The sequence below is a fragment of the Hemitrygon akajei genome, chromosome 7, assembly GCF_048418815.1.
Source record: "Hemitrygon akajei chromosome 7, sHemAka1.3, whole genome shotgun sequence".
NCBI classification, from domain to species: Eukaryota; Metazoa; Chordata; class Chondrichthyes; order Myliobatiformes; family Dasyatidae; genus Hemitrygon; species Hemitrygon akajei.
The window spans coordinates 140,754,706-140,782,622 of record NC_133130.1 but is presented as its reverse complement, the minus strand read 5'-3'; the positions used below and the strand labels follow the sequence as shown (position 1 = coordinate 140,782,622).

General features: G+C 46.0%; 1 protein-coding gene across 1 annotated transcript; it reads left to right on the top strand.

Moving 5' to 3' along the window:
* The first annotated feature begins 92 nt into the window (after positions 1-92).
* LOC140730984 (3-oxoacyl-[acyl-carrier-protein] reductase FabG) lies at positions 93-27,083 on the top strand. The gene is made up of 8 exons (XM_073052129.1): positions 93-202; positions 1,802-1,972; positions 9,713-9,891; positions 11,261-11,354; positions 14,224-14,293; positions 19,770-19,806; positions 20,204-20,267; positions 26,759-27,083. Exons 1-8 carry the CDS (start codon positions 173-175, stop codon positions 26,915-26,917), a joined length of 804 nt encoding a protein of 267 aa, XP_072908230.1. The 5' UTR covers positions 93-172; the 3' UTR covers positions 26,918-27,083.
* The last annotated feature ends 834 nt before the right edge of the window (positions 27,084-27,917 follow it).

Sequence of the window (27,917 nt, the reverse complement as noted above, 5' to 3'; positions counted from 1 at the left end):
GCTACGGGCTGGTAAAGGGGAATCGGTGTACTAAGTCGCCGGTAAGGATAAGAGGGGCCGAAGGGCCTGTCTGTGTGCTCACTAAATTGCCCCGCCGGAGCCGGAACGGTACTGAGGGAAGCAAGCGCCGGCCGGCTCCTTTAAATTGGAAGCAGCTGCTCCTTTAATAAACATGGCGGCTCACATGGGAGAACTTACGCAGGTGACAGAGACTGACCGATACCTTCTCCCTTCCGCCTCAGCCCCTCCTTACACTCCCCTTCTCTCCCCCCCCCGTGGAAAGGAGAGCGACAGCCCGACCAGCCTCTTCCCTTCCTCCCTGTCAACCGCCCCCTACCCCCTCCCCAAACCTCTTGCAGTACCCTCCTGCATCCCTTGTCTCCTCACTGTTGCCCCTCACTCTCCTATCCTCCCTCCCACCCCCTGTTTTCCCCTATTGCCCCGCCACTGGAGCGTAATTTTCCCGATACTCCCTGTGGTGGGGTGAGGGTCTCGACCTTCCCAGTGCCACTCTCCATCTGACCCGTAAACTGAGTGTCGACACTTTCCTTAAACTAATATATTTAACACATTTACAACACTCATCGCGGTTTCAAGTTAAAATATGATCCTCGCTATCCAGAATGCCCTCCAGTCGCTGTGGTTCCCGTTGGTTCTTGATGGCCTCTAGAGAGTCGGAGGAATCGGGCACACAAACAACAGTCATGCGTACAGCAGGAGGCCAGGCTCTTTGGCCCATTCGGTATGTGATAGCTGTCTCAGCTGCCCCCACTTTGTACTGCTCACCTACACAATAGGGGCGACTTACTGTGGCCCACTAAAATACCAACTCTCATGGCGTTCGGAAACCCATGCAGACTTAACACAGACTGCAGCCCTGCTCACTGCTCCACTGTACTCCTGGAGGAGGGGAGGCAGGAGCCTCAGACAGATGCCCTGCTGGCCTGGATCTGTGAACCTGGCTGAACCCAGGAGGTCCTCTGATTGACTCATCCCCCACCCCTCCACACCAAGTGCCCAAATACCCTCTGCTGTGTGACATTCTGATGTCTGCCTGACTGTATCTTGGGCACTGATCCTGTACTGCCTGCCTTGTTTCTGCCTGTCCTTTACCTGGGGCACTGACTGATGTTTGCTGGTCCTGTATCAGGCACCGACCCTGTGCTGTCTGTCTCATTTCTGCTGTTGTCCTGTATCTCGGGCACCGACCCTGTGCTGTCTGTCTCATTTCTGCCTGTTATCCTGTATCTCAGGCACCGACCCTGTGCTGTCTGTCTCATTTCTGCCTGTTGTCCTGTATCTCGGGCACCGACCCTGTGCTGTCTGTCTCATTTCTGCCTGTTGTCCTGTATCTCAGGCACCAACCCTGTGCTGACTGTCTCATTTCTGCCTGTTGTCTTGTATCTCGGGCACCAACCCTGTGCTGTCTGTCTCATTTCTGCCTGTTATCCTGTATCTCAGGCACCGACCCTGTGCTGTCTGTCTCATTTCTGCCTGTTGTCCTGTATCTCGGGCACCGACCCTGTGCTGTCTGTCTCATTTCTGCCTGTTGTCCTGTATCTCAGGCACCAACCCTGTGCTGACTGTCTCATTTCTGCCTGTTGTCTTGTATCTCGGGCACCAACCCTGTGCTGTCTGTCTCATTTCTGCCTGTTGTCCTGTATCTCAGGCACTGACCCTGTGCTGTCTGTCTCATTTCTGCCTGTTGTCCTGTATCTCAGGCACTGACCCTGTGCTATCTAATGTCTGCCCGTTCCGTGTCTGGGGCACTGACCTTGTGCTGTCTGACTCGCTGTTGCAGTGTTTGTCGCTCAGTGGGAAGGTGGCTCTGATCACTGGGGCAAGTTCAGGAATTGGAGCTGGGACAGCCATCCTGTTCGCCAGGCTCGGAGTCAAACTGGCTCTGAATGGACGGAACGTGGAAAACCTGAACAAAGTGTGCAAAGAATGTGAGGAGGTCGGCTCAAGCACGGTAAGTGGGGCTGGAACTGGAGGCAGGGAGGAGTGGTAGGGGGATAAATGTTGGCTGATATTCAATACAGTGTGAACACTTTTCTCCATTGCCAGAGTCATAGAGAGATACAGCACAGAAACAGGCCCTTCAACCCGTCGAGTCCATGCTGACTTTCAACCACCCAATTACACTATTTCCATATTTATTCCTTCAGTATCCCCAGATTCAACCACTCACTGACACACTAAGGGTAATTTGTAGTAGTGTGGCGACCCACTTCCTAGCGCACTCGAACCGGCTCACAAATAGCCAGTGCGCCGGCACAAAGGCCAGGTCCGCAACAAAGGGAAAAAGCCTGCGGGGGTTTGTGAGTACGTGTCCCTTAGAGCATCCGCGCCCGGGGAGGGCGGGATGAGGGAGGCTTTAAAGCAAGGCTGTGAAGTTGGAATAAAATCATCTTTAATTGCAGTTTAACGACTCCGTGTCGTTATTTTAGCGCTGCGTGTAGCACACCGCTACGGTAGCCCGTTAATCTGCCAGCCTTCATGTTTTTGGGATGTGGGCCACCCCATTTTTGTGGAAGTTTGCTCAGCTCCTGTTCAGTACAGAACCAGACCAAAGGGAGATGGGTTGACAAAGCCCCTCCTATTGGATTGTTGTTGGAGCTGGAGTTGTATGGTGGACTTAGTGCAGCTGCCAGTTTGGCTCAGCAAGGTCCCACAACCAATAAGTACTCCTGTTTGGGTACTGTTGGGGGAAACAGCCTACTTGGGGGAAGCAACAGTGGCCGTGCCTCTGGCACAGAGTCTGACCCAGTGGCTCAGAAGGGTAGGGAAAGGAAGAGGATGGCAGCAGTGATAGGGGACTCTGTAGTTAGGGGGTTAGACAGGCGATTCTGTGGGTGCAGGAAAGAAACACAGATGGTAGTTTGCCTCCCGGGTGCCAGGGTCCAGGATGTTTCTGACCACGTCCATTATACCCTGAAGAGGGAAGGAGAACAGCCAGAGGTCATATTACATACTGGTAACAACGACATAAGCAGGAAAAAGGAAGAGGTCCTGAAAACAGACTACAGGGAGTTAGAAAGGAAGTTGAGAAGCAGGATCACAAAGGTAGTAATCTCAGGATTACTGCCTGTGCCACATGAGTTTGGGAATAGAGTGAGGTGGAGGATAAATGTATGGCTGAGGGATTGGAGCAGGGGGCAGGGATTCAGATTTCTGGATCATTGGGACCTCTTTTGGGGCAGGAATGACCTGTACAAAAAGGACAGGTTGCACTTGAATCCCAGGGGGAACCAATATCTTGGCGGGAAGGTTTGCTAAGACTATTGGGGGGAGTTTAAACTAGGATTGCTAGGGGGTGGGAACCAAACTGAAGAGACAGTTGGCTCACAAATAGAGAAAGCTTGAAGACTGTGCAAAAGGGAGGATAGGCAGGTGATAGAGAAGGGACGCGCTCAGACCGATGGTTTGAGATGTGTTTATGTTAATACAAGGAGTAGTATGAACAAAGCAGATGAGCTTAGAACGTGGATCAGTGCTTGGAGCTATGATGTTGTGGCCATTACAGAGACTTGGATGGCTCAGGGGCAGGAATGGTTACTTTGAGTGCCAGGCTTTAAATGTTTCAGAAAGGACAGGGAGGGAGGCAAAAGAGGTGGGGGCATGGCACTGTTGATCAAAGGTAGTGTCACGGCTGCAGAAAAGGAGGAAGACATGGAAGGATTGTCTACTGAGTCTCTGTGGGTAGAAGTTAGGAACAGGAAGGGGTTTTTTATAGACCACCCAATAGTAACAGGGACATCAAGAAGTAGGTAGGGAGACAGATCCTGGAAAGGAGTAATAATAACAGGGTTGTTGTGGGAGATTTTAATTTCCTAAATATCGATTGGCATCTCCCTAGAGCGACTGGTTTAGATGGGGTGGAGTTTGTTAGGTGTGTTCAAGAAGCTTTCTTGACACTGTCATGCCCGCAGCCCCCTCCTTTGTGAGAATCACAGGTGTTATGCCCGCAGCCCCCTCCTTTGTGAGAATCGCAAGAGCACTGGGGGGGGGGGGGTCAGTGGACCCAGGAAATGGGAGGGAGACGTGCCGGATGCCTCGTTCCCCGGCGATGCAAAATAACGCGACATTGGCCATTGTCTCTTGGAGACACATTTGTGGATTGGGGACTAGGATACGTGCAAGCCCTTGGGCAAAGTGGGCTGGTTGAGAGAGAGATTGCATCACCCCCGACCTGATTGACATATACTACCCTGCGTGTCAAGATAAAAGAGGGGCTGTAGAGACGGCCCCTCAGACGCACCAGAAGACACGCTAGCGATCCCATAATAGCGGGCAGCCATTTGAAGGAAGCCACGTGCGTTCGGTTCCCTTGCCTGAGAATTGGTGGCGGGTACCACAGAAACGATTTTCTTGAACTAACAATGGGGAACCAACTCCCCCGACTCAACGGATTGGCCTCATCAAAAGACCCGGGCAAGTTTCTTTTCTCACAAATCTCTCTCTCTCCAACAAGTGAAAACCCAGCGGTCCCCAGAGGCTGAAGCCTGCAGGACTTGAGTGACTTTTATATTTCCATCGGACAATATATTATCCCCTAGACAAATGACAGAGCTATTTCTTATTGATGATTATTACTATACCCGCGCTTTTAGATTGAGTATTGACGACGTATATTATCTGAATGTTTGTATTAATCTTATTTTTGTGCCCCTTTATAAATAAAGACTTTTAAAAAATAGTACCATCAGACTTCAACGGACCTCTCTATCTTTGCTGGTAAGTGACCCAGTTACGGGGTACGTAACAACACTATGTAGATAAGCCTACAAGAGGAGAGGCTGTACTTGATTTGGTATTGGGAAATGAATCTGATCAGGTGTCAGATCTCTCAGTGGGATCAGTTAACAGACAGTTCCTAACAGACAAGTTAGGAAACATTTAATTGGAGTATGGGGAAATATGAGGCTATCAGGCAGGAACTTGGAAGCATAAATTGGGAACAGATGTTCTCATGGAAGCATACGGAAGAAATGTAGCAAATGCTCAGGGGATATTTGCATGGGGTTCTGCATAGGTACGTTCCACTGAGATGGAAAGGATGGTAGGGTACAGGAATCGTGGTGTACAAAGGCTGTTGTAAATCTAGTCAAGAAGAAAAGAAGAGCTTATGAAAGGTACAAAAAACTAGGTAATGATAGAGATCTAGAAGGTTATAAGGCTAGCAGAAAGGAGCTTAAGAAAGAAATTGGGAGAGCCAGAAGGGGCCTTGGTGGATTGAGGAAGTAAGAAGGCATGGGATCCAAGGGGACATTGCTTTGTGGATCCAGAACTGGCTTGCCCACAGAAGGCAAAGAGCGATTGTAGATGGGCCATATTCTGCATGGTGGTCGGTCACCAGTGGTGTGCCTCAGGGATCTGTTCTGGGGTCCTTACTCTTAATGATTTTTATAAATGACCTGGATGAGGAAGTGGAGGGATAGGTTAGTAAATCTGCTGATGACACAAAGGTTGGGGATGTTGTGGCTTTTGTGGAGGGCTGTCGGAAGTTACAGCAGGACATTGATACATAGAAACAATAGACAGGGTGCAGAGGAGATTTTCAAGGATGTTGCCTGGATTGGGGAGCATGCCATATGAGAATAGGTAGAGTGAATTCAGCCTTTTTTCCTTGGAGCGACAGAGGATGAGAGGTGACCTGATAGAGGTGTATAAAGCAATGAGAGGTATTGATCATTGGGATAGTCAGAGGCTGTTTCCTAGGGCTGAAATGGCTACCACGAGAGGACACAGTTTTAAGGTGCTTGAAAGTAGGTACAGAGGAGATGTCAGGGGTAAGTTTTTTAGGCAGAGGGTGTTGAGTGCGTGGAATGGGCTCCTGGCAATGATGGTGGAGGTGGATACAATAGGGTCTTTTAAGAGTCTCCTGGACAGGTACTCAGAAAAATGGAGAGCTATCAGTAGCCCTAGGTAATTTCTAAGTTAAGGACATGTTTGGCACAGTTTTGTGGGCCAAAGGGCCTGTATTGTGCTGTAGGTGTTCTATGTTTCTAAACTTGTAGGTTGAGTCAGTGGTAAGGAATGCAAATGCAATTTTAGCTTTCATTTTGTGAGGACTAGAATACAACAAGGATATAATGCTAAGAGATTCTAAGTCAGGCTGCGCTTGGAGTATTATGAACAATTTTGGGCGCCTTATTGAAGAAAAGATACGCTGGCATTCGAGAGGGTCCAGAGGAGATTCAGGATTATGACCCCATGAATGAGAGGGTTAACATGAGGAGTGTTTGATGGCTCTGGGCCTTTAGTCGCTGGAGTTTAGAAGAATGTGGGGGGATCTCTTTGAAACCTGTTAAACATTGAAAGGCCCAGATAGAGTGGATGTTTTCTATAGTGGGGAAGCTTAGGATCAGAGAGACTTCCATTTAGAATAGAGATGAGGAAAAAGAGTGGTGAATCTGCGGAGTTCATTGCCACAGATGGCTGTGCAGGCCAGTTCATTGGGAATATTTAAGGCAGAGGTTGATAGGTTCTTGATTAATCAGAGCATCAAAGGTTATGGGCAGAAGGTAGGCGAATGGGGTTAAGAGCAACGATAAATCAGCCAGGAAGGAATGGGTCAAATCGCCTAATTCTTATTATGAATGTACAAACTGTAAACAGACTATCTGCCCAGGACAGCAGGGAAAACTCTTCCTCCAAAACACAATGACTCTTTTCCCCTACAACAAGACCTCACAGGACTGTGGTATACAGCCTGTCTAGTTTTAGAGCAGCAACGCTCTGTAGTAATGTCTGAATATGACTCTGGGGTGCCAGCTGAGAACATAAGACATAGAACAGTATGGCACAGTATAGGCCCTTCAGCCCATGATTTTTAATGCTGATGTGTATAACTTGCTCCACGATCAATTGAACCCTTCCCTCCTACATAGCCCATAACTCCACTTCTTCCTACATCCATCAGCCTATTATCCAAGAGACTCCCAGCAGTGCATTCCAGGCACCTGTCCGTACTATGTCAAAAATAAACTTCTGACATCTCCTTTAAACTTTCCTCCGCTGATCTTAAACATATGTCCTTTGGGTTAGAAAAGTCCTAACTTGTTCAGCCTGTTCTAATCCAGGCAACGCCTTGGTAAATCTCCTCTGCACTTTCTCTAAAATATCCACGTTCTTCCTATAATGATATAACTAGAACTGAACACAGAACTCCAAGTGCGGTCTAAACAGACTTCTATAGAACTACAAAATTTGACTTAAGCTCAGTCTCCGGACTAATGAAGGCCAACGCACCATCGGCCTTGTTAACCACCCTATCAATTTGTGCAGCAACTTTGAGGGATCTATGGATGGGATCACAAAATCCTTGATTTCCCCCAGCTTTGCTAGGAATAAACTTGGACCTGAGGTTACTCTGAGCTGAGAGTCCTGTGGACCAGGTGATGCCTGCAGATATTTGTGTGCAAGGTGAACTGTGCCTTAACCATTGGATTTTGTCCTGATCCATAGTAGCATGACACAAAAATTGGCGTTGTAGTGGATAGCGATGGAAGTTGTCTAAGGCTCCAGCAGATGAAAAGTTAGGAGGATTGTTGGCGGACAGAATTTAATACTGACAAGTGCGAGGTGATGCACTTTGAGAAGTCAGATAGGGATAGGAATGTACATAGTGATGGGGTGTCAAGAAATAATGGTGAAGGCAGCTTACAGCATGTTTCCCTTCATAGGCCAGAGCACAGAATATAAGAGGTGGCGTGTTATCGAGCAATTTTGCAAAACACCAGTTCGGTCACATCAGAAGTGTTGTGTTCACATGATAGCAAGGATGTGATCATGCTGGAGAGAGTGGAGGAAGGAATTGGACAGTCAGAGTTTGTTTTCACTGGAACGAAGGAGGTTGGGGTGGGGGGTAACTCGGCATTACGATTATGAGAGATTTAGTTAAGGCCGTGGGGAAGTTGTAGAACAGGAGGCACCTAGGTGTACAAGTCCATGGTTCCCTGAAAATGGAGGGTTTTTGGCATGTCGGCCTTCATCAGTCAGGTCTTGAGTATAGAAGTTGGGATGTTATGTTGCAGTTACACAAGACATCGATCGGTGAGGCCAAGTTTGGAATATTGTGTTCGGTTTTGGTAGGAGAGATGTGATTAATCTGGACAGAGCTCAGAGAAGATTTATGAGATGTTGCTGAAACTGGAAGGACTGAGTTGTGGAGAGAGTTTGAGCAGCTGGGTCTTTTTTCATTGGAGTAGAGGAGAATGAGGGGTGATGGTATAAAGGTGTATAAAACCAAGAGGGGGATAGATAAGATGAGTACACACTTTTTTCCTCAGAATCAGGCTTATTATCACTGGCATGTGTTGTGAACTTTGTTAACTTAGCAGCAGCAGTTCAAAGCAATGCATAATATAGAACAAAAACAAAATAATAATTAAATAATCAATTACAGTATACATATATCGAATAGATTAAAAATCATGCAAAAGACAGAAATAATATATATTTAAAAAGTGATATAGTGTCCAAGGGTTCAATGTCCATTTAGGAATCGGAAGGCAGAGGGGAAGAAGCTGTTCCTGAATCACTGAGTGTGTGCCTTCAGGCTTCTGTATCTCCTACCTGATGGTAACAGTGAGAAAAGGGCATGCACTGGGTGCTGGAGGTCCTTAATAATGGACGCTGCCTTTCTGAGACACCGCTCCTTGAAGATGTCCTGGGTACTTTGTAAGCTGATACCCAAGATGGAGTTGACTAAATGTACAACCCACTTCAGCTTCTTTTGGTCCTGTGCAGTAGCTCCCCTCCCATACCAGACAGTGATGCAGCCTGCCAGAATGCTCTCCACAGTACATCTATAGAAGTTTTTGAATGTATTGTTGACATACCAAATCTCCTCAAACTCCTGGTAAAGTATAGCCATTGTCTTGCCTTCTTTATAACTGCTTCAATATGTTGGGACCAGTTTAGATCCTCAGAGATCTTGACACCCAGGAACTTGAAGCTGCTCACTCTCTCCACTTCTGATCCCTTTATGAGGATTGGTATGTGTTCCTTCGTCTTACCCTTCCTGAAGTCCACAATCAGCTCTTTCATCTGACTGACAGTGAGTGCCAGGTTGTTGCTGTGACACCACTCCACTAGTTGGCAGATCTCACTCCTGTACACCTTCTCGTCACCACCTGAGATTCTATCAACAATGGTTATATTATCAGAAAATTTATAGATGGTATTTGAGCTATGCCTAGTCACACAATCATGGATATAGAGAGAGTAGAGCAATGGGCTAAGCACATATCTCTGAGGTACGCCAGTGTTAATCATCAGCGAGGAGGAAGTGTTATCACCAATCCACACAGATTGTTGTCTTCTGGTTAGGAAGTCGAGGATCCAATTGCAGACGGAGGTACAGAGGCCCAAGTTCTGCAACTTTGCAGTCAGGATTGTGGGAATGATGGTATTAAATGCTAGGCTATGATTGACAAACAGCATCCTGACATGGGTGTTTTTATTGTCCAGGTGGTCTCAGGCTGTGTGAAGAGCCACTGAGATTGCATCTGTTGTTGACCTATTGTGGCGATAGGCAAATTCCCTAGAGCTCCCTAGAGTTAGGGAATCAAGAACTTGGGTTTAAGGTGGGAGGGCCAAGATTTAATAGGAACCTGAAGGGCAACTCTTTTCATCCATGAGGTAATCTGTCACTCGATGTGGGAAGGTGTGTGGTTACTGAGCATTTTACTCTGTGCTTCATCAGCCCCTGCTGTTACCCGGTGACCTGACAGATGAGGCAAGTGTGAACCAGGTGATAGAGAAAACAGTGAGCTTCTATGGACAGCTGGACGTGCTGGTGAACAGTGCGGGGATCCTGCTCTTGGGAACCATTGAAAGCACAAGCGTGGAACAGTTCGATCACATTATGAACATTAACGTCAGGTATGGATTCTCTTTGGGCATGTCACTCTCAGTGAGGTCTGATGTACTCTGTTTGGGATTCAGGAGTTATGGAATTATGTATGTGAACTTGGTAGAGGTGAATTCAAACAAGAACCAGTCTTCAGTCCTAATGTAAAATTACAAGTAGTAATCAGTCTGCAATGAAAAGGGCAGCTTTGCAAACCAATAAAGTGGTCAAAGATATGGTTTGCAAACTGACATGACCGAGAGATGTTCTCCTATTCATCAGACAATGGTGTATGTTAAATAGCCTGCATCAAACCAGGCAACAGACACTGACCAAGTTATTTTGTCAACTGGCACATCAAACACGGTCCCAGGAATTTTTGCTCTGTCATTAATTGGGTACCCAGAGAGTTAGCCCTCATAACATTAATTTTGGGTGCTGGGGCTTCCTGACCTCAGGGGCTTTAAGACTATCCATATTGAATCCCTTTCTCCCAGCAAAGGTGTTTGAACATTCAGCAGCATCTTGTCAGTTAGAGTGTGCTCCTACTGTAAATGTGGAATTCAGTGGAACCATTTGCCAGACTCTCAGTATCGCAGTAAACACTGTTCTTGTAGCTATTGAAATTGTATTGAATCACCTGCTCATTCTCTTTCTTCTTAAATAAAAACATGATGTACTTTGAGTTTGGACTCTAAACTTTAGAGAATCTTTAAGAGAAAGTCAGCTTGTTGAGATGAATAAAAATTTCTTAATATTAACCAGCTTCAGTGTCTCTCTCTGAAGACTCAGTTCAGAGTCACTCTGTGCTCTTGGCTTGTTTTCCTTTCTATACCACCCCTCCCCCCATTGCTAATGAGGAGCGCTGAATTTTTGATGTCCCAATACTATGTGTTCTCTCTGGGAGGGAATGAAAGGAACGCAGTTGAAGCCTGACCATTATTAACTTTTCAAGCTTCTCTATATCATAGAAACATAAAAATTTGCAGCACATTACAGGCCCTTCGACCAACAATGTTGTGCCAGCCATGTAATCTACTCTAGAAGCTGTCTAGAATTTCTCTACTGCATAACCCTCTATTGTTCTAAGCTCCATGTACCTATCTAAGAGACTCCTAAAAGATCCTATTGTATCCGCCTCTACCACCTTCACTGGCAGTGAATTCCACACACACACCACTCTCTATCATGTTACCAATTTTTTCATGGTTTTAAACTGATATAAGTTTAGGTCTGCATCTCACTCATTTCACAGATCTAATTAAAATTATGATTTAACTTTATAGGAATGCTGTAATAATAATTAACTCTTCACAGGTGAAGATGCAGTGTGACCATGTGCAAATGGAAAGTGTTCTCAGACGTTTATTTAAATATTTTTCTTGGTGATTTCTTCGACAGGTCTGTGTACCATCTCACACAACTGGCTGTCCCTCACCTCATCAAAACCAAAGGCTGCATTGTCAACGTATCCAGTGTTAACGGCCAGCGATCAGTGAGTGTAGAGATGATGAAATGTTCATTTTTAGTTAACTACATTCTATTTTTAACTGTCCTCGTCCCAAGGTTATGCTTTTGGCTGGGAGTGCAGTATTCCTTGGCAATGTGATGGTCCAGACAGTTACTGTCTCTGTAGACCCCCTCTGTCTCCTCCGGGGCCTCGGATAGAACCTTGTACCTCATTTTCCTGCCCCCTTGATCTCTCTACTCCTTCAGCTATCAAGGCTTCCCTGATCTGCTCATGTGTTCACAATTCCCCCTAGAAGTGGCAATGAACAAGGGTAGCTCCACACTTAAGCTGTTTTCCGTTTGAAGGCCTGCCTGGTTTCCTGCTGAACAGCCAAGCTCTGTTTTTTAAGATTGTTCCTGCTTTCTCTCTGTTCCTCTGCATTCTACTTTCTGCTCACCTCTCCATGCTGAGGTACGAAACCCAGTGCTGGTTTGTGGCAACAGTTGGAGTCTGCTATACAGTACTGTGCAAAAGTCTTAGGCAGATGCATATACATTGCTAGGGCTAAGACGTTGGCACAGTACTGTATTTGTCAACATGGAGTGGAGAGCGAGTTTGTAAACCTGGCGGGAGCAAAGGATGTAGGGAATGGTGAGGGTGGAGGGCCGCAGGAGGGGTGTGGAATAGGTGACAGACAAAGAGTGCCAGGGGTGGAAGGGTGAGGCAGATGCAGACACACCCAGCCCTGAGACACCAGACAAGGTCATACCATTCCAAACAAATGAATTATAGTGCATTACAGAATGTCACTCTGGTGCTTCCTGCTCCCTATCCTTTTCCCAACTATGATTCCCCTCTCACTGCCTCTTTCCCACTCACAGTCCACAGTAGAGACCCATATCAGAATAGGGTTATCATCACTCACATATGTCATGAAATTTGCTTCTATTTTTGCAGCAGCTGTACAATGCAATACATAAAATCACTTTAGTATTGTGGAGAAGTCTTAGGCATCCTATCTACATATCTGTCGCTAGGACTTCTGCACACTACTGAAGCTGAGTACAACTTTAGCTCAATACCTTCCCTCTAATGCTCCACTTACCTTGAAATAATTTTCAGTGTTCCCAAGCCAAGATAAGAAGTTTTGGTGCTTGTTAACTTTTTAGATTTGTCTCTTTGTATGTAAATACAAACAAATCTCTCTGAAAGTAGTTGAGTTTGCCTTTCCTCGATCCACATCTCTTCTTCACATCCAATGTCATTTACTACAGTTTTGCCTTATTGCTTATTTTGTATGTCTTGATAATCTAATGCACCTTTCAGTACAACTATGGTAACTCTTCTTTCTTGCTGCCTCGCACTGTTCTTGAGTCATAAATAGACAGAATGCGAAATGGCTCACTGAATCCACACCTAATCCTTATTAATCCCATTTTTTATTCTCCCCACACCTCTCATCAACTGCCACCAGATTCCACCCCTTGCCTACACATGGTCAACAAACCTTTCAGGCACTTTTTAGGGACATGAGAGGAAATCAGAGCACCAGGGGAAGCACACGTAGCTTACAGGAAGAATGTGAAAACTCCACACAGACAGCAGGGTGAGAAACCAGGAGTGAACTTGGTTCACGGGAGGTGTGAAGCAGCGCCTCGACTAGTGCTGCCATTGTGCTGCCCGTGTGCCTATGTAACCCTCTGGCCCTTTCAACATCCTTATACTTGTGCCCAGGAGCACCACCCCTCACATCACCTTTCTCCTGACTCCAACATGTCCATTCGAATCAATCTCTCGCTCACATCCATTCCTCACAATCCCTCTCTCTATCAGACAGCTTCTGAAAGTCCACATGGACAACTGCTGGTTTACAACTTACAATGTAGCCTTTAAAATATCCGCCTTAGGTGTTGATGATGATGGTTAAAGTTTTCCTTGTCAACCAAAAGATGGTGCTGGGCAGTAACTACACGAGCTGCCTTGTTGTTTGTCCCCAGCTTAAGTCTTCTCTCCCAATTACACCCCCTCCATTACCTTTTAAACCTCAAATCACCAGTATCTTAGTTGTTTCTCCTAAGTGTCCGGCCCAGTGTGTAGAGGGCTACAACTGTTCAGCAGACCCTTATGTCTCGGAATGGAATCTTCTTCACATCGAATGTTATCGAATACCAAGGGCCAATTTTCATGCCGTCTGACTCAGACTCGAGATAGAATTTTCTTCTCATGATATTCTGAGTAGTTCCCAGAATAGGTGGGGCACAGATTCACTGCTTTTTCACTCTTTTGATGAATGAGGTTAAAAATATACTGTAAGCCCTACAATTTTCCTGATTTGTTGTAGGGGGCAGGTGGTAGCCAGGCACAGGAAATTTCCTCAGGCAGGGCTGGGGAGTCAAGATGATCATGTGTGCCCTCCAGGTCAGGGGTGTAGGAACATTACCAGCTGAAGGTAATGAGTAATCGGAGAGGTGGAGATGTGTTAGAATTATTATACAGGAAATGTGTTGTTAGGACTAATTGGTTCCACTCCAGTAAAATCCATGGGGCTCACATTTTTCAGCAGTGATGACGAAATCCTGCCTTGATAGAGACACGGTTGCTACTTGCCTGGTAACCTGACCACCGGGTTTAAACAAGGGTCGGATGTAGGGTGAAGTCTCCTTTATCTTGGTGGGGTGGAACTTGGATTTTAGAAATTGCCTTTCAAGTGCTGACTGAGCCTATCCTTCATTTTGGTTCTAAAATACCCAGGTGCAGAAATATGAATACAGTGTTCAGACCTTACAGAGAAGGTGCGGTATAGAGGTTTACATGAATTCTGGGAGACAGTGATCCTTACAGAATGCTGAGCATGGTGATGGTAGCTTGGTGACACAGGATACACATCCACCGTTTTCTTCTTGTCTTCCCACAGTTCCCTGGAGTTGTGGCCTACTGTATGTCGAAATCAGCCCTGGACCAGTTCACTCGCTGTTTGGCTCTGGGTGAGAGCGGCCCCTGCTGAACATTCTCCTTTGAATTTTATTAACTTAGACGACTTAAGATTTTGAGTTTTGCCTTGGCATCCGGGCTGCCTTACCTACCACGCAAGCACAGAGTTAAACTCTCCCTGCGTTGATCCATTGAGCAGAAAGGAAGAATAGTGAGAGACTACATCAATGTTTATTTGAGGATGCATCTGTTGGAGTAAACCTTACAGTGTGTGCAGATGGGAGGTTAGGTGTGTAGGTAAGAGGAGGCCGTAGGTGTCCATGTGTGTTCAGGGTGACTTGTGTATCTGCATGTGGCTGCTTTCTGTTCTGAAGGGACAGCAGGGCTCGGTCGCTGCACCAGTGCCTGCCTCTGGGCCTCAGTGAATCACAAACAATGCATGACATACAGGGAGGACATTCGGCCCATTATGCCTGTACCTGTTGAAGAAGATATTCAACTGCACTTCCCAGCTCAATGTGATGAGGGTTTCCATCCCTGCAACCTCTTCAGGAAGTGAGTTCCATACCACACGTAGTCTGTCTGTCTCTAATCCTTCTGCCAATTACTTTAAACCCATGCCCCCTGCTGCTAAAGGAAATGGGTCCTTACCAATAATGTTAACCTTGGTCAGGCCTCCTGTCAGTGTCCCCTTCCAAAAGAAACTAGTCCAGCCTGCCTATTTCCTTAGCTACAATTTACCACTCCTGACTTCATCCTCACATCTCCTCTGATCTCTTTCCAGTAAACTTAGAACATCAAACATTACAGCACAGTACAAACCCTTCGGCCCATTATGTTGTGCCAGCCTTTTAATCTACTGGAAGAACAATCTAATCCTTCCCTCCCACATAACCCTTCGTTTTTCTTTCATCCGTGTGCCTACTGTCGTGGTTACTTGAAATGACCAGGAGACGCAGACAATTCCTCGAGAAGTTTAAACCTTTATTTGCAAACAAAGGCTGAGGCAATCAATGAACTTGTCACTGAAAGCCCACCGAGCTCCAGTGTACAGCATTCTTTATAGTAATTTCTTATCTCAGTTACATTTTCAGTTTTATTAGCATACCCAATCAATTTTTAATTGCATATCATCTATTCATTAACTAATCAATCGCTCTTGCCTAGCTCTCGGTGCGCCACCATTATTTCTTTCCAGTTCGCATTGGGGCTCTATTCCTGACCAAGGTTATTTTTCCAGACAACCTCCCTCACATTACATTTCCTGCTCGTACCATCCTGTCCGCCACCGTTATCTCTTACTAAACAAAGGCTGAGTGTAATACATGGGGTACATTTCAGCTAATAGTGCTGCTAGCTAAACAGGTGTTCTTTAACTGCCACAGTATGTAGCTAAGAGAATACAAGGTATCTAGTAAAAGAATACATAGCAAAATATGTCTAGTAAAATAATACGTAGTAATATTCAGTACATAGGAGTGATTACATAGTGTAGTAAATAGCTAGTACATAGTGATTATATTTCAGGTATATTTCTCAATATAATCCCCCCTTTGAGACCCACAGGGTCTCACACAGAAAGAGAACACTCAGAGGCTGTGCACCAAAGCCAAAATAAAGTCTAGTATTTAATCCCAAATTTGGGTCAACTACAATTTCCGTACTCGGAGCTCAAAATGATCTCTCTCTGTTACCCTAGGCTGCTGAGCCAAAAATCTGTCCCTCCGTAGCTGAGACAGGAAAAAAGATTCAGACACCTTTACAGACTAGTGTCCACATCATTAACACCCTCCAGTCCATCTGATGCATCGCGCAGACTGTAACAGTACATCATCAGTTTTTCTCCTTGTCTGGGGTCAGATTCAACAATTTCCAGGAGCATCGGAAATTGTTTTGCTGTCGCACGCACTATCAAAGTCTTGAGACATGGAAGAAAATAGCACAGAATAAATGCACAACTTATCAGCACAATACCTGCAGTCATTGCCATTTTAGTCAGCCACGCACCCCATCCCTCTAGTCTGCTTCCTAACCAGTCTGCCCATAACTCCTCTGCCCCCCTCCTTGGGACTTCCAGTCCTCTCTGGGCTATTGCTTAAATCTACTCTGTCCCCAATAGGGCATCTGTGGAAATGCTCCTCCGAAGACATTCATTATTGGCATGGGGTTTTCTGGCCCTTGACTGACAGAATGACCGGTTCCTCCATCTAGTGGTACTTCATTCACTTTAATGGCTGTACTCACACTGGTGGTGGCTGGCAGCATCTTTTTGCCTTTTTCTTTTTCCTTTTTCAGTTCTTCGAGCTGCATTTGCAATAGCTTTTGCTGTACCTCTTCTTGCTGCCCAGCCAGCTTTCGTTTGTCTCTCCGATATTTCTCCACCGTGTGGACTACGTGATCACTGAATGCTTGTGGGGTCAGCGACGACAGCCCAACCACTTCCTCCAATTTAGACGACCTGCGGAGGCATTGCGTCCAGAATGCTTTGTCGGAACAGTGAGTTCAGAAACAAGCTATTTTCCACCTCTTGCTCAGTCTCCAGTCTCCACCTTTTCAACTGGTTTTCTACATAGGCTGCTGGGTTTTCAGTGTCTCCCAGTGGTTCCCCCTTTAAGGCTTTGGGGTCCACTCTGGGTGGATTTAAAGCTTCCTGAGGGCCTGCCATACCCTCTGCCTCACTGGATCAAAATTGGTCCCATCAGTCTGTGGGCTGTCCACATTCTGTAAGCCAGCCATTTCCATCAGTTCTTTTAGCTTGGAAGTTCCCATCAACCTTATCAGCAGTGCCTTCAAATCTCCCATAGCCAACAATCGTCCTGTTGTTTCCTCAAAGGCTCTAATCCACTTTCCTGCCCCCTCATGCAGACTAGGCAGAGTATTTTTCAGCCCTTCCAGGTCCTGGGATCCCCAAGGGATATACTGTACTTGTCCTGATCCCTTTACCAGCAGTGGCAGCATTTCCTTCTCCCCGTTCCATGTAATCAAGCTTCCTTCCTCACTTGGTTCTTCATCTATTGCTGGCCCTAGTACTACTGGCTGCCACTCATACCTTCCTGGGGTATACCTTCTTCCTTGCTCCTTCTCCACTCTAGTCCCCTCTTCCATCTCCAATATCTGCCTCTCCGTCCTCTCTCATGCTTCCTCCAAACTCTTGTCTCCTACCTTCCTCCAACTTCCTCTCAACTCACTCCATTCTTGCCGTCTAGATGATTCCTGTTCTCTTCTAGTCTGTCTGTCTCTACAGTGTAACCGATACTCCTCATAATCCCTCTTCTCTCTCAGCTGCTGTAGCCTTTCCACTTCTCTTTCCATCTCCCTTCTTTCCTGTTCCATCCTTATCTTTTCTCCCTCTATCTTGTTCTTCAGCACCTCTCTCACCCTCTCATATTTCCTTCTTTCCTCCTCAGGGTCCCAGACCTCTACTTCCCCCTGCAGGCTTACTGTTCCTGATATCATGGGGCACTGCTTGGGTGTTCCCTGCTCATAATAGGGAGGGGGTCTTTCTACTTCTTTCAGATCCGTGTATGGAGCTGAAGCCGGGTTTCTGTTAGGTTTTTCCTCTCCCCCACCCAACTGTTTTTCCTGTTCCCTTTTGTCTTTTTCATTTATTATCAATATCCTGCCTGTCTTTCTCAATCTCTCTCCTTCCATCCTAAAAAGTTTCAACACTTCCATCTCCTGCTCTCTCCTTTCCTCCCTTTTCTTGGACTTATCGTTTGGTTTATGATTTTTAATTAGTGCTTCCATCTCTTCACACAAGCTTACATCGAATGTCCCTTCTTTTGGCCATTTTGTGCGCAGGTTTTTGGTTCTTTTTTCCCCATTTCTCTGAAATTGCAATAATCTCACCTCTACTTACCGGGAATTTCTTGCACAGTATGTCTACTGCTGTTCCTTTTTCTTCCGCCATGTTATTCTCTTCTTCTCTTGGGTATTATTTCTTTTTAAAAAATCTCGCAGTTCAAATACCTCCCTGATCCTATCTCCATGCCTAGCCCTACAGTTTATTCTACCAGTGTTCAAACAATTTATCAAATTCTTCTTACCTTCTATTCCGTTCTGTCCGAGCAGCCCTCAGCCTAGGGCAGTACTCACAGAAGTTTCTCTTCACTCTCCCTGCCCATTCAACCCTTCGTTTCATACGAAGCGGTATCCACAGGAATTTTCTCTATTTTTCCTTTCCCTGCCCGTTCAGCCCTTTGCTTCGTGCGAAGCGGTATCCACAGGGACTTACCAACACCACGTGGAATTTTCTTTACTCAACTTCTTATTACCTTATTCGTACTTACCCCCACTGCAGTGTTCTCGATCAATCCCCTGAGCTTCCTGTCAAACCCCTAATTCTGCCAGATTCTTTGGATCGGAGAGACCCTTCGGCAGTTGCTATACACCTCTGAGTCCCCGAGACCCCCAAAACCAACAGAATTTTAGTCCAAATTGTCGCAAAAAGCGCTTACCTTTTTTCTGGGTGCACCCGTAATTCTGTTAGCTCTGTGAGGGCTCCCAAGGGACCGGGAAGCGGCCTCAACCCACTGAATCTTTTTCACGGGTCTCTTTCCGATCCTGTTCGTGACGCCAATTTTGTCGTGGTTACTTGAAATGACCAGGAGACGCAGACAATTCCTCGAGAAGTTTAAACCTTTATTTGCAAACAAAGGCTGAGGCAATCAATGAACTTGTCACCGAAAGCCCCCCGAGCTCCGGTGTACAGCATTCTTTATAGTAATTTTTATCTCAGTTACATTTCGGTTTCACCAGCATACCCAATCAATTTTTAATTGCATATCATCTATTCATTAACTAATCAATCGCTCTTGCTTAGCTCTCGGTGCGCCACCATTATTTCTTTCCAGTTCGCATTGGGGCTCTATTCCTGGCCAAGGTTATTTTTCCAGACAACCTCCCTCACATTACATTTCTTGCTCATACCATCCTGTCCGCCACCGTTATCTCTTACGAAACAAAGGCTGAGTGTAATACATGGAGTACATTTCAGCTAATAGTGCTGCTAGCTAAACAGGTGTTCTTTAACTGCCACAGTATGCAGCTAAGAGAATACAAGGTATCTAGTAAAACAATACATAGCAAAATGTGTCTAGTAAAATAATACATAGTAATATTCAGTACATAGGAGTGATTACATAGTGTAGTAAATAGCTAGTACATAGTGATTATATTTCAGGTATATTTCTCAATACTACCCACAAAGAAATAACACTTGCTCCCCTCCAATCTTCTGCTACTACTCCTGCGGCCACGTGGACTTTGTTGGAAATCTACATCAAACGTACCAGCCCCATCAATCCTCCTTGTTACCGCGTCCCCGCGATGATGCTCTGCAGGCACCAGAGAGCCGTACTATGTGACGAGATTATATCTGACAGCTTATGCCACACTGTAAGGTATACCAACTCCATGGGGCTCCTCTCATCTCATCTCATCCCCCTCTTTATGCCAGAATGCACAGTTGTGTTGGGATCTTGGATCAGAATGAAAATCCCTGACTAACTGTATGCCACATCCCCACAGATCTGGCCCCCAAGAACGTTCGGGTGAATGCTGTGAGGTGAGTAGTGCAGGAAAACGCATCTGTCTAATTCCTCCCTGCTTCGGCATTTATGTTTCTGTTGTTGCTTCATTGCGTCCTTCCTTTTCCAACAACACTTCTCTACGAAAGCGCAGTCTCAGTTACGTACTTCCGCTCAGCCTCTTGTAGCCTTTCATGTGCGTGATCAGGATATTTGACTCCTGAGGGCGTCACGGCTGACCCGGGTGCTGCTTGCCCAACGTGGTCATACACTTGGCCCCTGAGCAGGAGACGAGAGCTGAATCCGGGTGCAGAGGCCAGGGACGCTCACCAACTGAAACAACACGAAGCCTGCTCATTCTATACCTCGCTAGCCCGTCTGCCTCGCAATCCCCAGCACCCCTTCCCTGCTTTCTGTCATTCTCCTCTTTTCCAGTCCTGGAGTCATCATTACGGATATCCACAAGAGAGCTGGTCTGACCGAGGAGGCTTATACTGAGGTAAGTGTCAGTAGTGGCTCGGGCTGGAGCCTGCTACCGTCAGGCCTCCTCTGATCAAGGGAAGGGGCATCTGCATGTGGGCAGCAGGGTGAGGGGAGGAGTGATTACCTCTTCAGTAGGTACATTTAATGTCAGAGAAATGTATACAATATACATTTTGCTTTTTCTTTGCAAACATCCATGAAAACAGAGGAGTGCCCCAAAGAATGAATGACAGTCAAATGTTAGAACCCCAAAGCCCCCCCATTTCTCTCCCCCCACACATAAGCAGTGGCAAAGCAATGATCCCCCCCCACCAGCAAAAAAGCATCGGCACCCTCCACCGAGCACTCAAGCATGCCGCAAAGCATCAGTAAAGACACAGACTAGCAGTACCCCAAAGAATACTTGTTCACCCAGTAATTCAACATACCACAGGCTCTCTCTCTCCCTAATAAGGGTAAAAGAGGTGTCCCCATTTCACCTGTCTTGTGTTTGCTAATGCTCAGCATCTGAGATTACCAACCTCACTGGTGACCACCACAAAACCTCGCCCAGATCTTGATTCCCTTTATCCTACAGCTGTGCTTACACTAGAAGGTATAGGCTAAATTTATGTTCAGAATCAGGTTTATTATCACCGGCATGTGACGTGAAATTTGTCAACTTAGCAGCAGCAGTTCAATATAATACATGAAGTAGCAGCTGTTACGTACCCCGTAACTGGGTGTCTGACCAGCAGAGAAAGAAGAATCCGTTGGAATCTGGTGGTACCAGACTAAAGGTTTTTGTTAATAAACTACACAATACAATATCAAAAATGCAAATATACATATAAAACAAGTTAGCAGTAATAAACCTAAAAGTGTAGGAATAATAATAATCAATAATAAACAAGCTCTATCGATGTCTAGGCATAAATGAATTGTCATAGGAAAGTATAGAGTTCAGTTCATAAATGCTGAGGTGGTTATGGTTGTTGTGTTGAAATCGTTGGGGAGAGAGAGAGCGAGCGAGAGGTAACAGCTACAGCAGGCAAACCTTTTGTGGCTTTCTTAATCCGTCGTGTCGTTGTGGTCATTCAGTTATGACCCCTCTGTTCTTCAGCTAGACCGTTCTTCTGTGGTGGACTCGTCACTCTGGCATGAGTGGACACACACACAAGTCCCCACCGGCCCTGCTGTAACACTGTGAGCTTTACTGACCGATCTCCTGGTTCGGTCTCCGAAGCCCCCACCTTTCTGTGAGTTCCCAACACTCAGTCAGTGTCCACTGGCGTGTCTGGAGGGTGTCTCTCCAAACCTGTCTTTTATCCCCACTCACAGGGTGTCAGCTATCCATCAAATCTGAATGACCGTGTCCATCAAATCAGGCCACTCCTGCTATCTCCTGAGGAATGTTAACGAGCAAAGTAAAGTTCTTGTAGTGAAAGGTAAATAATCCAGGAAGAGTCATAATACAGTAAATCAACAGTCTCTCTCCCCCTCTTATCTGTAGCAAATGTTCTTGCCTGTGCTTTATCTCTCTCTCTCTCTCTCTCATGAGCAGCATAGCAACAGCAATAGTTCGTAGTTCTCGGGGGGGGGGGTTTGGGAATGGTTAACTCTGCACCCCATTGACCATCAGGTCTGTTCATCACTCATAACACAGCAAAAAAAAAAGAAAATAATAATAATAAATAAACAAGTAAATCATTTACGTATATTGAATAGATTTTTTTTTAAACATGCAAAAGAAGAAATACTGTATATTTTTTTTAAAAAGTGAGGTAGTGTCCAAAGATGCAAAGTCCATTTAGGAATCGGAAGGCAGAGGGGAAGAAGCTGTTCCCGAATCACTGAGTGTGTGCCTTCAGGCTTCTGTATCTCCTACCTGATGGTAACAGTGAGAAAAGGGCATGCCCTGGGTGCTGGAGGTCCTTAATAATGGACGCTGCCTTTCTAAGACACCACTTCCTGAAGATGTCCTGGGTACTTTGTAGGCTAGTACCCAAGATGGAGGTGACTAGATTTACAACCTTCTGCAGCTTCTTTTGGTCCTGTGCAGTAGCCCCTCCATACCAGACAATGATGCAGCCTGTCAGAATGCTCTCCACTGCACAACTATAGACGTTTTTGAGTGTATTTGTTGACATGCCAAAACTCTTCAATCTCCTAATAAAGTATAGCTGCTGAGTTGCCTTCTTTATAACTACAGTACTTCGATATGTTGGGACCAGGTTAGATCCTCAGAGATCTTGACACCCAGGAGCTTGAAGCTGCTCACTCTCTCCACTTCTGATCCCTCTATGAGGATTGGTATGTGTTCCCTTGCCTTACCCCTCCTGAAGTCCACATTCGGCTCTTTCGTCTTACTGACGTTGAGTGCCAGGTTGTTGCTGCGACACCACTCCACTAGTTGCAGTATGCCCTCTCATCACCACCTGAGATTCTACCAATAATGGTTGTGTGTCAGCACATTTACAGATGGTATTTAAGCTTTGCCTAGCCACACAGTCACGTGTATATAGAGAGTAGGGCCGTGGGCTAAGCACACACACCTGAGGTGTGACAGTGTTCTTCAGAAAAGGTTAATATTGTTAAAGAAGCTGACATTAGGGGCTTGTTGTGAGCCTACACTAAATCATAGACTCAGAACATTTGCCTTAATGCATGGGTTTGCTTTAGGTGTGCATTTTATTCTAAATTGATAAAGGCTCATCACTGGACCTAGTTTTGTTGTCTGACTGTGGTCTATTTGTGGGTTAGGGATAGGTTAAGTCAGTTCAGAGTGGGCTATGCTCCTGTGTCCCATGTCTGCTCAGTGTTGTTGAGGCCTCTGATCATCCCTAATTCTGCTCATGGTGCATAGTTCTCGCCTTCCTTCATCCATCTTCTAACTCTTGCAGTGGGCTCTTCAGAGTCATACAAAAGTACAGCACAGAAACAGGCCCTTTGGCCCATCTAGTCCATGCCGAACCATTTAATCTGCCGACTCGCATCGACCTGCACTGGGACCATGGCCCTCCACACCCCTAGCATCCATATACCTATCCAAACCTCTTAAACGTTGAACCCTAAGATCAAGCTGTTGCTCTCGATGCTGATAGAGCATGTTTTCGAAATTCCGAGACCTATGTGATTATTGGTGTGGAGTGTAATTTATGCCGGTCTCCTTCAGTTTTTCTGTGTTTTCATTGTTGCTGATTAGTGGGTGGGGGGGGGTTACGTTACTATTTTGGGTAAGGACAGGTTGGTTGGTTAATGTTATTGTCCCTTTTTTGTGTGGGAGGAGCTTGGGGTTTGGGGTTTGATGTTTTAGCTGCCATGCCCTGAGGGGTGGGGGGGGGGTGATCTTTTAGTTTTTGTGCGAAGGAGAGTTTGGAGGTTTGGGTATGATGTTTTAGCTGCCATGCCCTGGGGGGGGGGGGTGATCTGTTAGTTTCTGTGTGAGGAAGAGGTTGGGGGGTTAGGGGTTTGATGTTTTAGCTGCCATGCTCGGGGAGGGAGGTAATCTGTTAGTTTTTGTGCGAGGGAGAGTTTGGAGGTTTGGGAATGATGTTTTAGCTGCCATGTCTGTGTTTAGGTGGGCGATCTGTTAGTTTTTGTGTGAGGAAGAGGTTGGGGTTTTGGGGTATGATGTTTGAGCTGCCATGTCTGTGTCCGGGTGGGGTGATTCGTTAGTTTTTTGAGGGAGAGGTTGGGGGTTTGGGTTTGATGTTTTAGCTGCTGTGCCCGGGGGGGGGGGGCAGGGCGGGTGTTATCTGTTAGTTTTTGCGTGAGGGAGAGGTTGGGGGGGTGGGTTTGGGGTTTGATGTTTGGGCTGCCATGTCTGTATCCGGATGGACGATCTGTTAGTTTTTGCATGAGGGAGAGGTGGAAAGGATGGTAGGGTACAAGGTCCATGGTGTACGAAGGCTGTTGTAAGAGCTTATGAAAGGTTCAAAAAAACTAGGTAATGTTAGGAATCTAGAAGATTATAAGGCTAGCAGGAAGGAGCTCAAGAATGAAATTAGGAGAGCCAGAAGGGGCCATGAGAAGGCATTGGCGGACAGGATTAAGGAAAACCCCAAGGCATTCTACAAGTATGTGAAGCGCAAGAGGATAAGACGTGACAGAATAGGACCAATCAAGTGTGACAGTGGAAAAATGCGTATGGAACTGGAGGAAATAGTGGAGGTACTTAATGAATACTTTAGTATTCACTTTGAAAAGGATCTTGGTGATTGTAGGGATGACTTGCAGTGGACTGTGAAGCTTGAGAATGTAGATATTAAGGAAGAGGATGTGCTGGAGCTTTTGGAAAGCATTGTTGGATAAGTCACCAGGACCGGATGGGATGTACCCCATGATACTGTGGGAAGTGTGGGAGGAGATTGCTGAGCCTCAGGCAATGATCTTTGCATCATCAATGAGGACAGGAGAGGTTTTGGAGGATTGGATGGTTGCGGATGTTGTTCCCTTATTCAAGAAAGGGAGTAGGGATAGCCCAGGAAATTATAGGCCAGTGAGTCTTCAGTGGTTGGTAAGTTGATGGAGAAAATCCTGAGAGGCAGGATTTATGAACATTTGTAGAGGCATAATATGATTAGGAATAGTCAGCATGGCTTTGTCAAGGGCAGGTTGTGCCTTACGAGCCTGATTGAATTTTCTTGAGGATGTGACTAAACACAGTGATGAAGGTATGGCAGTAGATGTAGTGTATATGGATTTCAGCAAAGCATTTGATAAGGTACCCCATGCAAGGCTTACTGAGAAAGTAAGGAAGCATGGGATTCAAGGGGACATTACTTTGTGGATCCAGAACTGGCTTGCCCACAGAAGGCAAAGAGTGGTTGTAGATGGGTCATATTCTGCATGGAGGCCGGTGACCAGTGGTGTGCCTCAGGGATCTGTTCTGGGACCCTTACTCTTCATGATTTTTATAAATGACCTGGATGAGGAAGTGGAGGGATGGTTTATTAAATTTGCTGATGACACAAAGGTTGGGGGTGTTGTGGACAGTGTGGAGGGCTGTCAGAGGTTACAGGGGGACATCGATAGGATGCAAAACTGGGCTGAGAAGTGGCAGATGGAGGTCAACCCAGATAAGTGTGAGGTGGTTCATTTTGGTAGGTCAAATATGATGGCAGAATATAGCGTTAATGGTAAGACTCTTGGCAGTGTGGAGGATCAGAGGGATCTTGGGGTCCAAGTCCATAGGACACTCAAAGCTGCTATGCAGGTTGACTTTGGTTAAGAAGGCCTATCCAAATACCTGTGGACTTGAGTGTTTTTGTTTCAATTACACCACCCTCCTGGCCGACACCAGCACTCGTACCTCACCTTCTGCTTGGTGGAATTTCTTGAACCACACAGATGGTGTAGGAATGGTGCTACTACAGTGCTGCTGGCTGCGATGGTGTTCTACAAGTGACAAAGGAAACGGTTGATAGCTCTTCCAGTTAGGGCTGCGTGTGACGCGATGTTCCCCCGACATTGCTGTCTGAGCACTGGAAGCCGTTGGACACAGAGCATTGTGGAAATGGTGCAGGTTGTACCAGAGATGAGGAGGCTGGGTACCAACTCCAGTCTTGCGATGCTCAACAACAGGACTGCTTTGTGTTGGGTTTGCTGCCGTAGAAGCTCCATTCAGGGGATGGATGCTATGATTTGAATGTTGTAGGTTATAGGAGGCCAGGCTGAAGAACTCTTCATTGAGATCAGAATCAGGTTTAATATCACGGGCATATGTTGTGAAATTCATTAACTTTATGGCAGCAGTACAATACAATACATGATAAATATAGAGATAAAAGTGAATTACTGTAAGGATATATGTCTATTAAGTTTAAATAGTACAAAAATAACAGCAATGAAAAGTAGTGAGGTAGTGTTCATGGCTTCAATGTTAATTTAGAAATCAGATGGCAGAGGGGAAGAAGCTGTTCCGACATCAGGCTTCTGTATCTCCTACCAGGCGGTAACAATGAGAAGAGGGCATGTCCTGGGTGATGGGGGTCTTTAATAATGGACGCCACCTTTCTGAGACACCACTCCATGAAGATGTCTTGGATACTACAGAGGCTAGTAACTAGCTGACTAATTTTACGAGTTTCAGCAACTTACTTCAGTCTTGTGCAGGAGCCCTTCCCCCCATACCCAGCCGGCGATGCAGCCAGTCAGTGTTCTCCACGGTACATTTGTAGAAGATCACTGACATGTTGTGAAATCTGTTGTTTTGTAACAGCAGTAGACTGTAAGACATAAATTACTGTAAGTTACAAACAAATAAATTGTTTATATGTTCTCCCGGTGAGCAAATGGTTTCCTCCCACATTCCAAAGATGTAGGGGTTAGCAAGTTAATTGGTCGCATGGGACAGCGTGGGCTCATTGGGCCGGAAGGGCCTGTTATCGTGGGATAGCAGAACAGCTGGTTTTGGGCGATGTGTGGGCTGGAGTATCCAGTGTGGGGAAGGGGGGGAGCAGATGGTTTCAGGAGGTGGGTGGGGAATGCAGTGGTGGCTGACCACATCCCTCCTTTTCCTTTCAGTTCGTGAACAAATGCAAGGTGACCCATGCCCTAGGCCGTCCTGGGCAGGTGGACGAAGTGGCCCAGACCATCGCCTTCCTTGCGTCTGACGCAGCGTCCTTCATCACTGGTGTCACCCTGCCCGTGGATGGTGGACGCCACGCCATGTGTCCACGGTGAATGTACAACTCCCTGCCTGGGGTTGGCAGTGCAGAGGCTCCCAGAGAAAGCAGTTAGAGATTGCTGCCTCTATAACCCCAGCAGGATCCATTGGGAATACAACCACAGGACCACCGTCAAAGCATTCTGTGAATCAACATCAAATAAACACGATTTCTGGTCTCAAGCTGTCACTTTTTTATATACTGCAGTATAATTTTGATGGTGTCCCTCATCGGGCAGCAACGTTTCTTGAGCATTTTTGTCTGTTTTTTGTTAACAAGGCTGAGTGGCTAGCTCGACGCTCCAGCCAGCGAGGAGCCGGCTGGATTCGAACTGGCGACCACTCACGAAGTCTGGGCGGCTGCCACTACACCACCGGCCAGTTGGCAGTGTAATTTTGCACAATTGTTACTGAATCAGAATTCGAGCCAGGTTTAATATCATTGGCACATGTCGGAAAATTTTGTTGTTTTGCTACAGCACGCCATTGCAATATATTATAATAAGTAATATATATAATAAGTAGTAATATATATCTATCTATAGCGCACATCCCAAGTCCTGGTTACACGTCGCGACCTCTGGCGCCAAGCAGACAGTCTCTGAAGAATATTGACAGTGACTGGGGTCACCCTTCCTGTAACAACACCATCCCAGAAGAAGGAAATAGCAAAGCACTTCTGTAGAAAAATTTGCGTGGAACATCATACCGCACGGCACATAACCAGCGAGTGTGTATAAAACAAAAAACTAGATTCCAGAAATCTGAAAAAATAACAGAAAATTAAACAAAGTTATACAGGGCGTTCTCCGTTAAGGGAATAATCCCATTGGAGAACATCATATTACCAGGACATAACAAAGGAAACATCGGGTTGAGATGTTAGTAGAGGAGGTGAAGATAAAGAACTGCTTAATAGAAGTAATTATCAGACTGTTGCTCCCCCAGGACAAGAGTGGCGCAAAGAAGCCCCGAATGGGCAAGGGATGCAGAAATAATTATAGTTGGCATTTCAGA

What these genes read in the sequence shown, in the direction of transcription:
- LOC140730984 (XM_073052129.1), top strand. Translation starts at nt 173, where the DNA reads ATGGCGGCTCACATGGGAGAACTTACGCAG. An exon ending in GTGTTAACGGCCAGCGATCA is followed by an intron (nt 11,355 to 14,223) that starts GTGAGTGTAGAG and finishes GTCTTCCCACAG; the next exon opens with TTCCCTGGAGTTGTGGCCTA. An exon ending in CCGAGGAGGCTTATACTGAG is followed by an intron (nt 20,268 to 26,758) that starts GTAAGTGTCAGT and finishes TTTTCCTTTCAG; the next exon opens with TTCGTGAACAAATGCAAGGT.